The 12,894-nt window shown below is 44.9% G+C and overlaps 1 protein-coding gene across 1 annotated transcript; it reads right to left on the bottom strand.

Annotated features, from left to right (window-relative positions):
* Positions 1 to 327: 327 nt before the first annotated feature.
* Positions 328 to 5,563, bottom strand: CIST1 (colon, intestine and stomach enriched 1). Its single transcript, XM_007489231.2, has 4 exons — positions 5,164 to 5,563; positions 1,391 to 1,861; positions 963 to 1,102; positions 328 to 505 (listed from the first exon to the last, which is right to left on the bottom strand). The coding sequence occupies exons 1-4, from the start codon at positions 5,228 to 5,230 to the stop codon at positions 458 to 460; spliced, it is 726 nt and encodes a 241-aa protein (XP_007489293.2). The 5' UTR covers positions 5,231 to 5,563; the 3' UTR covers positions 328 to 457.
* Positions 5,564 to 12,894: the final 7,331 nt, after the last annotated feature.

A 12,894-nucleotide genomic window follows, 5' to 3' on the forward strand; every position in this document is an offset into this window, starting at 1 on the left:
CTTACTCCCTAGGGCCAAGAGTAAGGCAATGGTTTTCCTAGGAATAGGAAGGGAGACAAGGGACCCAGCTCCTTGACTCCAAAGCCTTACCCACCAGAGAGGACAATGGTCCAACTCAGTGGGGAGGAATGGCCCTCTTCCTTGGTATGGAGGTGCTCAGATTAAATAATAATAGCATTTATATAGTGCTTCAAAGTTTTCAAAGCACAGTATTACCTTGTTTAATCAGATGTCAAAGTCAAAGGTGGGAGTCCCAACTTTAAAAGCAAAGAAATGTGTGGAGTGGGGTGACAGCAGCTAAAAGATTCAAGGGGAGCCTCAGTCTCATTTCGTTCTTTGTTTTATTCAGTGACAGACACCAGTATCCATCTGGGAGGAAGGAGATGACACAGATGAGCAGGAGCTGTTCCCAAAGCCCCTCAGAACCCACCTCTCCACCTCCCACTGCCCTCTGTGGTCACTGAGGGGGGAATCTAGCAAAAGGTGCCTCTTCTCGAACAGTTTCCTGGAAAAAAAAAAGAGGTATTCAGGTCATAGCTGCATCCTTGGGGTGAGGGGAAGGCAGAGAGAACTGTTTGGGGGGTTCCTTGGAGCCATCAATGCCCTAGGTCAGCCAGTCTCAACCTGCCCCTCTGGCACTTCCCCCAGGATGAACTGGTGATGGTAGGGTAGGGCAAAATGTGGGGAAGGAAGGAGGGCAAAAACAAAAGGCAGAGAAGAGACAAGGAAGGGAAGAGGAAGAAGCAGAGAGAACAGGAGGGGGGCAGAGAAAGTAATAGGAAGACAGAAGAGGGAAAGAAAGGAAGGAAAGAATGAGAGAGGGAAGGAAAGAGGGAGAGAGAAAGGAAGAGGGAGAGAAGGTAGACTAAAAACAGAGGGAAGGTGAGAAAGGAGATGAAGAAAGGGAGGCAGGAAGGCTCAGCAGGCAGGAATCAGGGTGATCTTTCCTCAGAGGCACAGACCATGGGCACCTCATCCATCTTCTGAAAGCTTCTCATGTCCTTCTGGCAGCATTTCACAGCTACCACCACGGAGCCCAGGACCAGAATGGATACGAGCAGGCAGACCACAATGACCACACCAGGATTACGCTGGTTCACTCCTGGTGGGATTGGGGAGGTAAACTCCCAGTTAGGCTCTCCCCTTCCCCCAGCCACTATTTCCCCTCCCCCATCCCCCACTGCTATTGCCCCTGCAGGGTCCTTTGATCCTGGTGGGGACCTTCATCTCTCATCTCTCCTTTGGTCCCCATCCTTCCTAGAAGAGCTCATTTCTTTCTATTCCAACTACTGATACCTGAACGAGTTCCCACAAGGCAGCAGTTCCTCCTGGGGTGCTCCCAGAGGATGAGCAGCCTCTCAGGCCTTAGCCTAACTCCTGGGGCTCTCACCTGCACTGGCACTGATCCGCAGCTTGGTTGTTGAGAGGGTCCTATTGGCAGCAGCTGTCGGAGCTCTGGAGGAGATGCTTGAGCTTGGGGAGGAGCCCTCAGGGGGGGTTGGAGAGAAGGGCCTGCTATTGTGAGAGGTAGAGTGGCTGTGGGAGGTGGTGGAGGAAGGGGAGCCACTGTGGGAGGGGGTGGGGTAACTGGTATGGGAGGTATGGTAGGTAGAGTCACTGCGGAAGGGAGTGACACTATGGAAGGGGGTGGAGGGGATGTTGGTGGGGGGGATAACACTGTGGGAGGTACTGACACTGTTGGAGCTGCCAGTAGAGGAGGGGGTACCACTGTGGGAAGTTTTGGGGGAGGGGGTGGAGGAAGTGGGGTGGGAGCTTTCATTGGATGAGGTGATGGTGGATTGGGGTGTACTGGAGAAGATGATATTGGAAGTCTTCGTAGTAGCTATGGAAGTGGTATTCCCTAAAGAGAGAATGGAGAAGATCTGATTGGACTTTAATATGAGCAGAACACTAAATCCTCATTGGTTAGAAACATCCCTTCCCTTTCTCATAGTTTCCCAACAGGGAAACTGAAGGTTCCTGGCTCCTTCTTCCTATTCCTGCTATTGTTATTTAGTTATTTGTAGTCATGTCTGATCCATCATGACCCCATTTGGGGTGTTACTGACAAAGATACTAGAGTGATCTGCCATTTCCTTCTCCAGCTCATTTTATAGATGAGGAGACTCACGTCAAGAGGGTTAAATGACTTGTCCAGGGTCATACAGCTCATACAAGTGTGTGAGACCAGAGTTGAACTTCCTGACTCAAGTCCCACAAACTAGCTACTTTGCCACCTGACTGCCTCATCTTCCTATCCATTGACTCTTTAAAAAGAGGGAGGAGTTCTTGATCTAGGAGATGGCTTAGCCCATTAGATCCCATGTCAAGTTTCACCTAATGCAGAGCAAAGTTGAGGGACAGTGGAAGGTTTCCTGTCCTCCTTCCCAAAATCCTTGACCTTTGGCCTGTCAGGATCCAGTAGATTTTCTTTCTTTCCTCTGAGTCCTATGGTCCCAAGAATCAAAAAGGCATAGGATGTCAGAGTTGAGAGGGCACTTAGAACCCAGAATATCAGAGTTGGGAGGATACTTAGAACCCAGAATATCAGAGTTGGGAGGGCTTTAGAACCCAGAATATCAGAGTTGGGAGGGCTTTAGAACCCAGAATGTCAGAACTGAGAGGGCCCTTCAAATAGTGCCAAGATGCAAAGGGACTTAAATTCACCTGAGTCACAGGGTAGGGCTTTTTCTGCGCTACCGTAAAGGGAAACCCTGTGCTATCAGGAGTCAAAGGTATAGCAATCTTGGCCAACTTTACAATTTTGTGGTTGACTGATCTTCTCTCCTTCTATCCCTCTCCACCCAGTTAGGGAACTCCACAGGTAGACCTTCCCAGGGTGTGGGTGAATAAACATTTCTTTATCTAATTAAACTAAGCTACTTCCTCTCTCTAGCTCTGGCATGGCTCCCCAGAATACCTTGCTCACAGACCTCTAGAGACCCAGCCTGGCCAAGTGAAGAATGGGTTCATTTTGGAAAAGAGGAAACTATGGTCTAAAGAGGGGATGTGACTTCCCCAATATCACTGAATGAGTTATTTGCTGAACTGGGATTAGAACCCAGTTTTCCTAGCCCCTCAAATTCAGAGCTTTCTCCATTGGACTACATGGTATCACCCCCAATTTCCCCCAACTCTCCTAAGTGATTATGAATATATCTATTATCCATTAAGATCTAAAATGTTTTTAATAACTGCTTCCAATAATAATAATAAAAATAGCTAACCTATGTGCCAGGCAACTGTGTTAAGTGCTCTTATAAATATTATCCACACAACCCTGAGAAGTCAGCACTATTATTGTGCCCATTTTATGGGTGAAGAAACTGAGGCTGACAGATTAGGTGATTTACCCAAGGTCACACAAACAATTAGTATCAGAGGTGAGATTTAAAAGCCAAGTTGTCTGACTCCACACTCGGTGCTCTTTCATTCTGACCATACTGCCTCCTGGTGGAAGAAGCATCAATGGACATAGGTAGGGGACACTAAAAACATCTGCCAAGGAGCCAGTGAGGTTTCAAGGTGATGTGTTCTGCTCTGAAACTTTCTGGGGCTCCCTATGGCCCACAGATGGGCAGTTAGGTGGTGCCATAGTGCTATAGTACACAGAGCACCAAGACTGGAGTCAGAAGACTCATCTTCAAGAATTCAAATTTGGCCTCAGAGCAAATCTCTTAACCCTGTTGCCTCAATTTCCTCATTTGTCAGTCATATGGACACTTTTGTAGCCAGAGCTCAGCCTGGGACCAAGCACCCAGAAACCGTTAGAGGAATGTTTGATGAGAAACTAATCACTGCTTAAATAGATTGACCAAGCTTTGTGCTGGAAAAAAGAAGAGAGTCTCTCATTTTGGGAGGGGGTAGAAAGGAGGGGGGAGGGTTCTGTGGATGTGGAATATCGTACATCCAGTCAAATTCAGTTGGTTTTCTTGACCTGATTTTTTCCTTTTTAAAAATTATTTGTTACTAGGGATGGCTGGTAGGGCAGTGGGAGAGAATAAGAAAAATGTTGCTCAGTCATATCCAACTCTTTGTGATCCCAGTTAGGTTTTCTTGGCAAAGACACCGGAATGGTTTGCTGTTTCCTTCTCTGATTCATTTTACAGCTAAAGAAACCGAGACAAACAGTGTTAAATGACTTGCCCAGGGTCACACAGCTAGGAAGTGTCTGAGGCCAAATTTGAACTCAGGACCTCCTGTCTCTGAGCCTGCCTCTCCATCCACTGAGCCACCTAGCAGCCCCCCTAGCATTTAAGGGTTAAGGTTTGCAAAGCACTATACAAATATTACTTCATTTAATCCTCACAACAATCTGGGGAGGATATGTTATCATCATCTCCATTTTACAGATGAGGAGACTGAAGCAAACAGAAGTTAAATGACTTGCTCAGGGTCACACGGGGAGTAAGTGTCTGAAGCTGGATTCAAACTGAGGTACAGTCAAACCTGACTTCCAGGTTCTATCCACTGAGCTGTCTAGCTACCTCTAATATTCCCAAAGGAGGTTGATGTTAAAAAAATTAAAAAAGATATCAATAAAGATGAAAACCTTTAAACCAGAGAGAAATATTTGCTGAATTGGAAGAAAAAACAGCTTGATGCTCCCCTAATCCTTCCTGGAGAATCTGACAGGATAGAACCAGGGGAGGATCCAGGACAACAAAGTAGTGGAACTAAAAGCCAGAAAATGGGACCCTCTAGGAAAGGGGTAGATGAGGCAGGGAGGGTAATTTCTAGCTTAGGGCTAGCCCTGCCAGGCTGTGGGTCTAGGCTGACCAAGGGTTTGGGGCTGGCCATCTGGCCTGTCCCCTTTGGCATGTGAGAAGAAACGGATCTAAATGGCCACAGCCTGGAGTAGTTGGACACCAGGCAGCACTTCCTGGATGAGTTCAGGGGTAGCCAGGGAAGCTGCAGACATTTTAAGAAAGTCGGCCTGGCTAGAGAAAGAAAGAAGGACGAGAAGAACTCGGGCAGATCCCGCCTCGATCCCCAGGGCATTTGCGGGGGTGGGGAATGGCACCCGGGAGAAGTGGGGGATGGGGAGCATCTGGGAGAGGGAGGGCGTCTGGCCAGACCCCTATAGCCGCCCTCACTCCGGACCCCTCCAACTGCCCAAGGGCCTAGCTGGAGGGGGCGTCCCGGGCCCCAGCCCGTCCCTACCTCCAACGCCATCCAACTTCGAAGCCAGCGGCAGCAGCAGGGCGCAGAGAAGAGGCCAGCCCGTCATGGCTCGGGCGAGGGTTCCTGCTAGGGGCCCAGCTGGGGCAGGGCTCCGAGCAGCCAGTTTTCGACTGTCTGCCTGGGGCGAGTTCCACTCAGGTGAGCCACTTAGCCCCGAGCTCCGCGAGCGGGCGGCGACGTGGTCCCAGCCCCTCACCTGCGCTGCACACCTGCAGGCCGCCACTGCCCTGCGGCGCCGGGGCACCTCGCGGGTGAGAGTGAGATGAGGCCCGGGAGAGGGGTGGCGGGGGTGGTTTGGGTATGGTCCAGAGAGAGGGGAAGTAGAGCGAGAATGGGGACTGGCCCACCTGAGGAAAGGCGGAGCCAGAATCTCAGCCCTCCGATAGAGGTGTCTGGGAGCTCAGGTTGGCCCCAGAGAAGGAAGGGCGGGACCAGCACAGATTTAATTTGAGCACATTTGTTCAGGGCTGGAAAGTTTACAAAAGGACCTACTGCCCAACCGCTCCCACCTCCTACTCGGTCCACTGGAAGCTCCAGTCCCCTCAGTCATCACTGGGGCGGGGGATTTCTACTTATCTTAGAACTTTCCCGGATCGCCTGGAATGTAAACTTAGAACTGAAGAAACCTTAGGTGTCTAGCTAGGCCGACCTACTGATTTTACAGAAGGGAAATGATTTGCCCAGGGTCACACAGGAAGTTAATGGCAGAGACTGAATATGAACCCAGGGCCTCTAAGTGCCCAAACCAGTGATTTTTCTGCCATATCATATCGTGACTCTCAGTTCCAGTCACAATTTCTCTCCTCTTCCTGCCTGAGTTCGTCTAATGTCCTTGGGCACTTCACCCCTTCCTAGGATGCCCTAGGAGAGTGATGGCAACCTTGGTGGAGAAGGGGAAAGGAGTAGGTCGGCCCAAGTCCGTCTACCTTTCTAGTAACAAATTCTGGGGAGGGGGAGAGGCAGCTTCTTGCCCACAGAGAGCACTCTGGGTGCCATATTTGGCACCTGTGCCAAAGGTCTACCATCACTGCCCTAGGGGGAATGTCTTTACACCCCTGAAACCAGTTCAGGGAGGTTCACTGTCCACTAGGGAAGACTTATACCTTCAACATTTCCTAAAGCCAATCATATATGTGTCCTTATAGAAATGCCTCAGGTTTGTTCCCCAAAGAGATAATAGGGAGAAAGACTTGTGCAAGAATATTCATAGCTGCGCTCTTTGTGGTGGCAAAAAATTGGAAAATGAAGGGATGCCTTTTGATTGGGGAATGGATGAACAAATTGTGGTATATGTTGGTGATGGAATACTATTGTGCTAAAAGGAATAATAAAGTGGAGGAATTCCATGGAGACTGGAACAACCTCCAGTAAGTGATGCAGAGTGAAAGGAGCAAAACCAGGAGAACATTGTACACAGAAACTGATACACTGTGGCACAATCAAAATGTAATGGACTTCTCTACCAGCAGCAATGCAATGATCCAGGACAATTCTGAGGGACTCATGAGAAAGAACACTATCCACATCCAGAGAAAGAACTGTGGGAGTGGAAACACAGAAGAAAAACAACTGCTTGATCACATAGTTCGATGGGGATATGATTGGGGATGTAGACTCCAAATGATCACACTAGTGCAAATATCAATAATATGGAAATAGATCTTGATCAATGACACAAGTAAACCCAGTGGAATTGCACATGAGCTACGGGAATGGGGTGGGGAGAGGGGAGGGAAAGAACATGAATTTTATAACCATGGGAAAATATTCTAAATTAATTAATTAAATAAATTTTCAAAAGAAGAAAGAAAAAGAAATGCCCCAGGACCTGTACAACATTCCTAGAGGTAGTCCAGGCCCATTAAGTAACCAAGGACTACCCCCTGGTACCTCAAGGATTGGCCTAGATCCTTCATCCTTTCATTGTTAGTACTCTGAATCCTGGTTGATCATGAGACTGATGAAAGTTCATTCAGCACAATTATTTTTACAAACCATAACTTGTTCATTTGTTCTCTAATTTATAGATACACCCCCGCCCCCCAGTTTCTCCATTTTTTTGCCAATTCAGGAAAGCTATGAATATTTTTGTAGAGGCTTAGGAATTCAAATTTGCTTTACTTAAAACTAATCCCTCCTTTTATTTACTCTCTTGCTAATTCCCTTTCTTCTTCCTACTTCCTATTTCACTGGTGAGTGAAATGTTTTCTCTACCTAACTTTGTATATGTGTATGTGTGAATATGTATCTTCTTCCTTCTTTTGACTAGTTCAAATAAGACTGAGATTTGTGTCAGCTGATGCTCACTCCTTTCTGCCTCTTTGTTCATATAGATGTCTACTTGTGTACTCTAATTATGTGAGAAAATTTTCCCTAACCTTTCTTTCCTTCCCTCCTCCACAGTGTATTCCTTATTTTCTTCTCATTTTTTTTTTAAGATCATCAAGGCAGAACCACTCCCAGACTTTGTCTAATTGGATTCCTCCTATGACCCCTGATGAAGTTAGGGTTCAGTGAGGAAACATTTATCATCTCCCCATATTTTAATGTAAGCAGTTTATCCTTCATTTATTTTTTTTATCATTGTTCATTCATGTTTACCTTTTTATATTTCTCCTCAAATTTTGTGCTTCAGAATTTCTCTGAAGCTCTGGTCTTTTCATCAGGAATGCTTGGAAGTCCTCTGTTTCATAGAAGGCCCATTCACCACCACCCCACCACCACCCTACCCCCGGTAACATTATATCCAATTTTGCTGGGTAAGTTATTCTTGGCTTAAACTCATATCCTTTGTCTTTTGGAACCTGGTAATCCAAGTTCACCACTCCTTTTTAGTGATGACTGCTAAATCATGTGTGATCCTGACTAAGGTTCCTCAATAGGTCAATTTTTTTTTTCTTTCTGTCTGCTTGCAATTTTTTCTTTGACTTGGAAACTCTAGATTTTGTCTGTACTATTCCTGGATGTTTTCATTTGGGGAGCTTATTTCAGGAGGTGACTGCTGGATTCCTTCTGTTTCCATTTTGCTCTTTGATTCTAAGAGATCTGGGCAATTTTCTATTAAGATTTCTTGTTATAAAATGTCTATACTTACTCTTTTTTTCTTTTTTGGTTGTAAATTCAGATAGTCCAATAATTTAAAAAAAGTTTTTTTTTCTTTTCCATCTATTTTCTAGGGTAGTTGTTTTTGCTCTGAGATAGCATGTTTTCTTTTATTCTTTTTCAATCTTTTAAAGTTTTTTTAAACCCTTACCTTCTGTTTTAGAACCAATACTACGTACTGGTTTCAAGGCAGAAGAGTGGTAAGAGCTGGGCAACTGGGATAGTAACTTGCCCTAGGTCACACAACTAGAAAGTATCTGAGGCCAGATTTGAACACCTGTTTCTAGGTCTGGCTCTCTATCCACTAAGTCACCTAGCTGCCGCCCTTAACTTTGTTTTAATATTTCTTGTTTTGAGATGAAGTAATTAGTTTCTATTTGGTCTATTCTAATTTTCAGGGAGTTTGTTACTTGGGTCAGGTTTTGGATCTTTGTGCCAATTTCTTTCATCCATAGCTCTTATTTTCCTCTAAATTTTTCTTAAAGTTCTCTCATACCATTTGTAGAAAAAAAAAATTAAAACTCTTAGAAAAACCCCTCTTGCTTCATCTCTTCCCAGAATTCTAGTTGAGTTTGGGCCCAAGCTGTGTTTTTCTCTGAGACTTTGCTTATAGACGTTTTGGAGTTTCCCTCTTCTGTATTTGTGTCTTAAGAGTCCCAACTATCATAATAGCTCATTATGGTAGGTTCTTTTTTCATTTGTTTGTTTGCCCATTCTTCTGGCCTTCTTCCTGACTTCCCTTTTGACGTTAGGGCTTAATTCTGTGACACTTTCGGACAGAAGAGCTGAACTGGTTATACTACTGCTTTCTTCAGGTTTTGTGTGTTGAATTATTCCAGAATCTCTAGGCCAGGCTGGAATCTTGAAAGTTTTCAGAGCTCTTGAAGTAGTTTGGTCCAGGGCTAAGTCTAATTGATTCCCCTCTGGGTCTGAGGTCTTCAGGGTCCTAATCTGGGTTTTGGTTTGAGCAAGAATATGGCTGCTGGATTCCATCCCTATCAGCTAATTGGTAAGCTCTTTTGGCTCAGATTGGCAAAATTCTAGACTCTCCTTTGGACAGGACTTGCTCTGGTTATTCCTTTGAAAGCAGGGCTGGACATTGGAAATGAGATCTTGTTCTTCCCCTAAGGTCTGAGTCATACCACTGCTTGTGATTTCTGAATTTTCTCCTTTCTTCTCAGCCAGGGCCTCCGTAGGTTGGAAATGTGCCCAACTATGTTGAGATTCTCTTCTCACTTTGACCTGGGACTCTTTAGTAGGCAACAAAGCCACCAGTTGGCACTTTTCCCCACTGCAGTGCCCCTGTATGAGTTTGAGGTTTCCTAGTTGGGATCTGAGACCCCCTCTTGCCTTGGTATACACTCTCCCTATACTCCCTGGGTGCCATGCTTCAGTGCACAGTGTACTTTTGGCTTGCCCTGTCGCCAAGATCTAAAGATCTCACCATCTAACTATATCAAGTCAGGCTGGACAAGGAACTCACTATGACTTTCTGCTAGTCCCATCAGAATTCAGTCTGATGCATTTTCTAGATCCATAAGGAAGAGTTTTTGTAGAAGAGCTCTCTACATTGTTTCCTATCACATCACCATCTTCAATTAATATCTTTAAAGAAGAAATTTACAACTGTAATTTTCCAGTGATTAACCTATCCCGCAATAGAATCCCATTTGGAGCAAAGAAAGACTTATTTAAGCAAGACAAATCAGCATATTGTTCATGATTGACAAAATCTTAATTCACAATTGGTTCTTCATCAGGATTCTGAAAATTTTAATTCTTATTTTTCCTTCATGTTATTATGGTCATTGTGCATATTTTCCTCTTGATTTTGCTTACTTTATCCTGAATCTGTTCATACAAGTGTTTCCAAGTTTCTCTGAACTCTTCATATTTGCCTTTTCTTATGGTACAATAATATTTATCACTCCAGTCATCCTCCAGCTTGTCCTGAGGTTTCAATTGTTCTGATATACTTCCACAAAACAGTACATGAAACAGAGGCACTGCATTTACCTCTGGTACTCTGTCCTGCTCTTAGAACTTTCTCTGTAGGATATCAGTAGGATTAAAGGGGGAATTAAATTACTCTAGGGAAGCTACACTATTATTCCTCTAAAGACAAACGAGTTTGAATTTATTTATATCTGAGAACAGAGAATGGGTTTTCTCCTCTTTATTGATCCCCTTTCTTATTCTTTGTCTTGCTTCATTTCTTAATTAAATGCTTTCTCAATATGAGAGTTGTATGTACCTGGTAACAGGGGGCATTGTATGGGTGCTTGAGCTGAGAATTGTATAACTGGTCACCCAAAAGAGCCACACCAACCCTAGGAATAACAAGGGCTCCCAAGTTATATAGGATTCCTGGTCCTCATGCCACTTTCTTCTGACTTTTATGGCACTGTAGCAATTTTGGAGACACATCATCCTACCTTGGAGGACAAGCAGGTGCTTGAACGTTCTTGAGATCCTAGGACTTGCCACAGGCTGAATGGTGAAGTGGGACTTGAGACTAGGGTTCTATCTTAGAACCTGTCTTTCTGGTAGAAACAGCCAGCTCCTCCCACAAGTAAGGAACTGATGCTATTGTTACAGCCAATTTTCCCATTTTACGATGCACCGACCTGTCTCTTACATGGGCCCTGGAGGAGGAAAGAGCAGCAGGTGAGCCTCATATCTCTCAAAGGGGCATAGAATACATCAGGGTGCCATGTCAGCAAAGGGTCACCAGATGGCACTCTGAACTCAAGCTACCAACCTTAGGCTTCTCTCCCCTATAGTTATAAAGTTAGGTTTCTGGTTTGCTGGTATATGCACATACTAAGAAGCCTGTCTCTCCTCCCATTACTGCTTGGGTTCTTTTCAGCTTAGCCTGGGGTTTAAAATGAAAACCAGTTAGAGACCTCTCTGATTTACCCTGTGCCCTGATTCCCAACTCACATTTCTAGGTTGGGTCCCTTAGGTGATGGCTACTCTAGGTGCAAAGCATTCTGGGTGTCTGACTTCCTAAAATTCTAGCTCATACTTTTTTCTGACCCTAGGATCCTAATGTCCTCATCAACACTTATGTCAGGCAAAACTCTGTCAGTTTTCCTGGATTTACTTTTCTCTGTAGCTCCACTTTCTGTAAATGCCCTTTCCTGGGCAAGACAACTCTTCCACAAGAGTATATTAGGAAATGTTTAACAACCAGCTCTCTAGGAAAGAAAATGTAAGCACAGTACACTCTTAAGCTTAGGCTGCAGTATTGACATTTTCTGTATCACTTTTTAAAGTCTAGCCCAGGAGTCAGAAAAGGACAGGCAAACCAAGAGGCCACCTGTAAGTTAAGAAGGGTTTTTAAGAATGCTATATGGGAACATCTAGGTGGTTCAGTGGATATAGAGCCAGGCCTAGAGATGAGACATTCTAGGTTCAAATCTGGCCTTAGATACTTACTAATTGTGTGACTCTGGGCAAGTCACTTAACCCCCATTGTCTAGGCCTTTACCTCTCTTCTACTTGGAACCAATACACAGTATTGATTCTAAGCTAGAAAGTAAGGGTTAAAAAAAATAAGATTGCTATATGGGGGCAGCTAGGTAATACAGTGGATAGAAAGCCATGCCTGGAATCAGAAGGATCAGGGTTCAAATCTGAACATGGATGCTTCTTAGCTATATGACCCTGGGCAAGTCATTTAACCTCATTTGCCTCGGCTTGCCCTTCTGTTTTAAGAAGTGTTACTAAGACAGAAAGTAGGGTTTAAAAAAAAGACTACACCAGTCTAGACCAGTGGTATCAAACTCAAATAGGAACTGGAGGAAAAGAGAGAAGCACTAAACCATACATAAGGTCTTTTGCAGCAGGATATTGATATAGTTTTAAAATGTAATACTATTGTATTTTTTTGTTTATTTTGTAAAATATGAGTGTTGCTGGCGCAGTCCAGTCCAGGGTGGTATATTTAACACCTCAATTTCCTTCTCCAGTGGATTAAGGCAAACAACTTTCCCAGGGCCATACAGTGAGTAAGTGTCTGAGGCTGGATTTTAACTCAGGTCTTCCTGATTCTAGCCCAGACATTCCACCCACTGAGCTACCACTGAGCTAACCACTAAGCCTCGGTGGGGCATGAGGACTTGCCAAGCCTTTTTCAGGGTTGCTTTGCTCTTTTGGTGTCCATCAGCCAGCCAGCTCTCACCTGTGACTACAAGAAGTTGTAGCATGCTCTGTAGCCACACCTCAGTAAACTATCTTGGCAAAGGGGTTAAACCAGGCTGAGGGTAAGTGACAGACGTCCAACCTGCCAGTAAGTTAGGAGGGGTTTCTATCAGGTGAAGGCGTCCCCCAGTGGCAGGGGCATAAGGAAATAATTTGTCCTAGAGTCCATGAAGGCAGTGGAAGTGGGCCCAATGGAATACTTAGAGCTTGGTCAGACACTGAAGATGCCAAGGTCATTCACTGAATCCTGGGCCATCACCAGTCATCCTGACTTTTGTCTTGCACTGGAATTGGATGCCTCTGGAAGAGGGAGTGAGATGGTTGACATTCTGTAACTCTGCATCACCTAAATCCAATTTATACATGAGTGATGTCATGTTGGTCGTCTTCGAGTATTAAGGA

The sequence above is a fragment of the Monodelphis domestica genome, chromosome 3 (assembly GCF_027887165.1).
Source record: "Monodelphis domestica isolate mMonDom1 chromosome 3, mMonDom1.pri, whole genome shotgun sequence".
In the NCBI taxonomy this organism is placed as follows: domain Eukaryota; kingdom Metazoa; phylum Chordata; class Mammalia; order Didelphimorphia; family Didelphidae; genus Monodelphis; species Monodelphis domestica.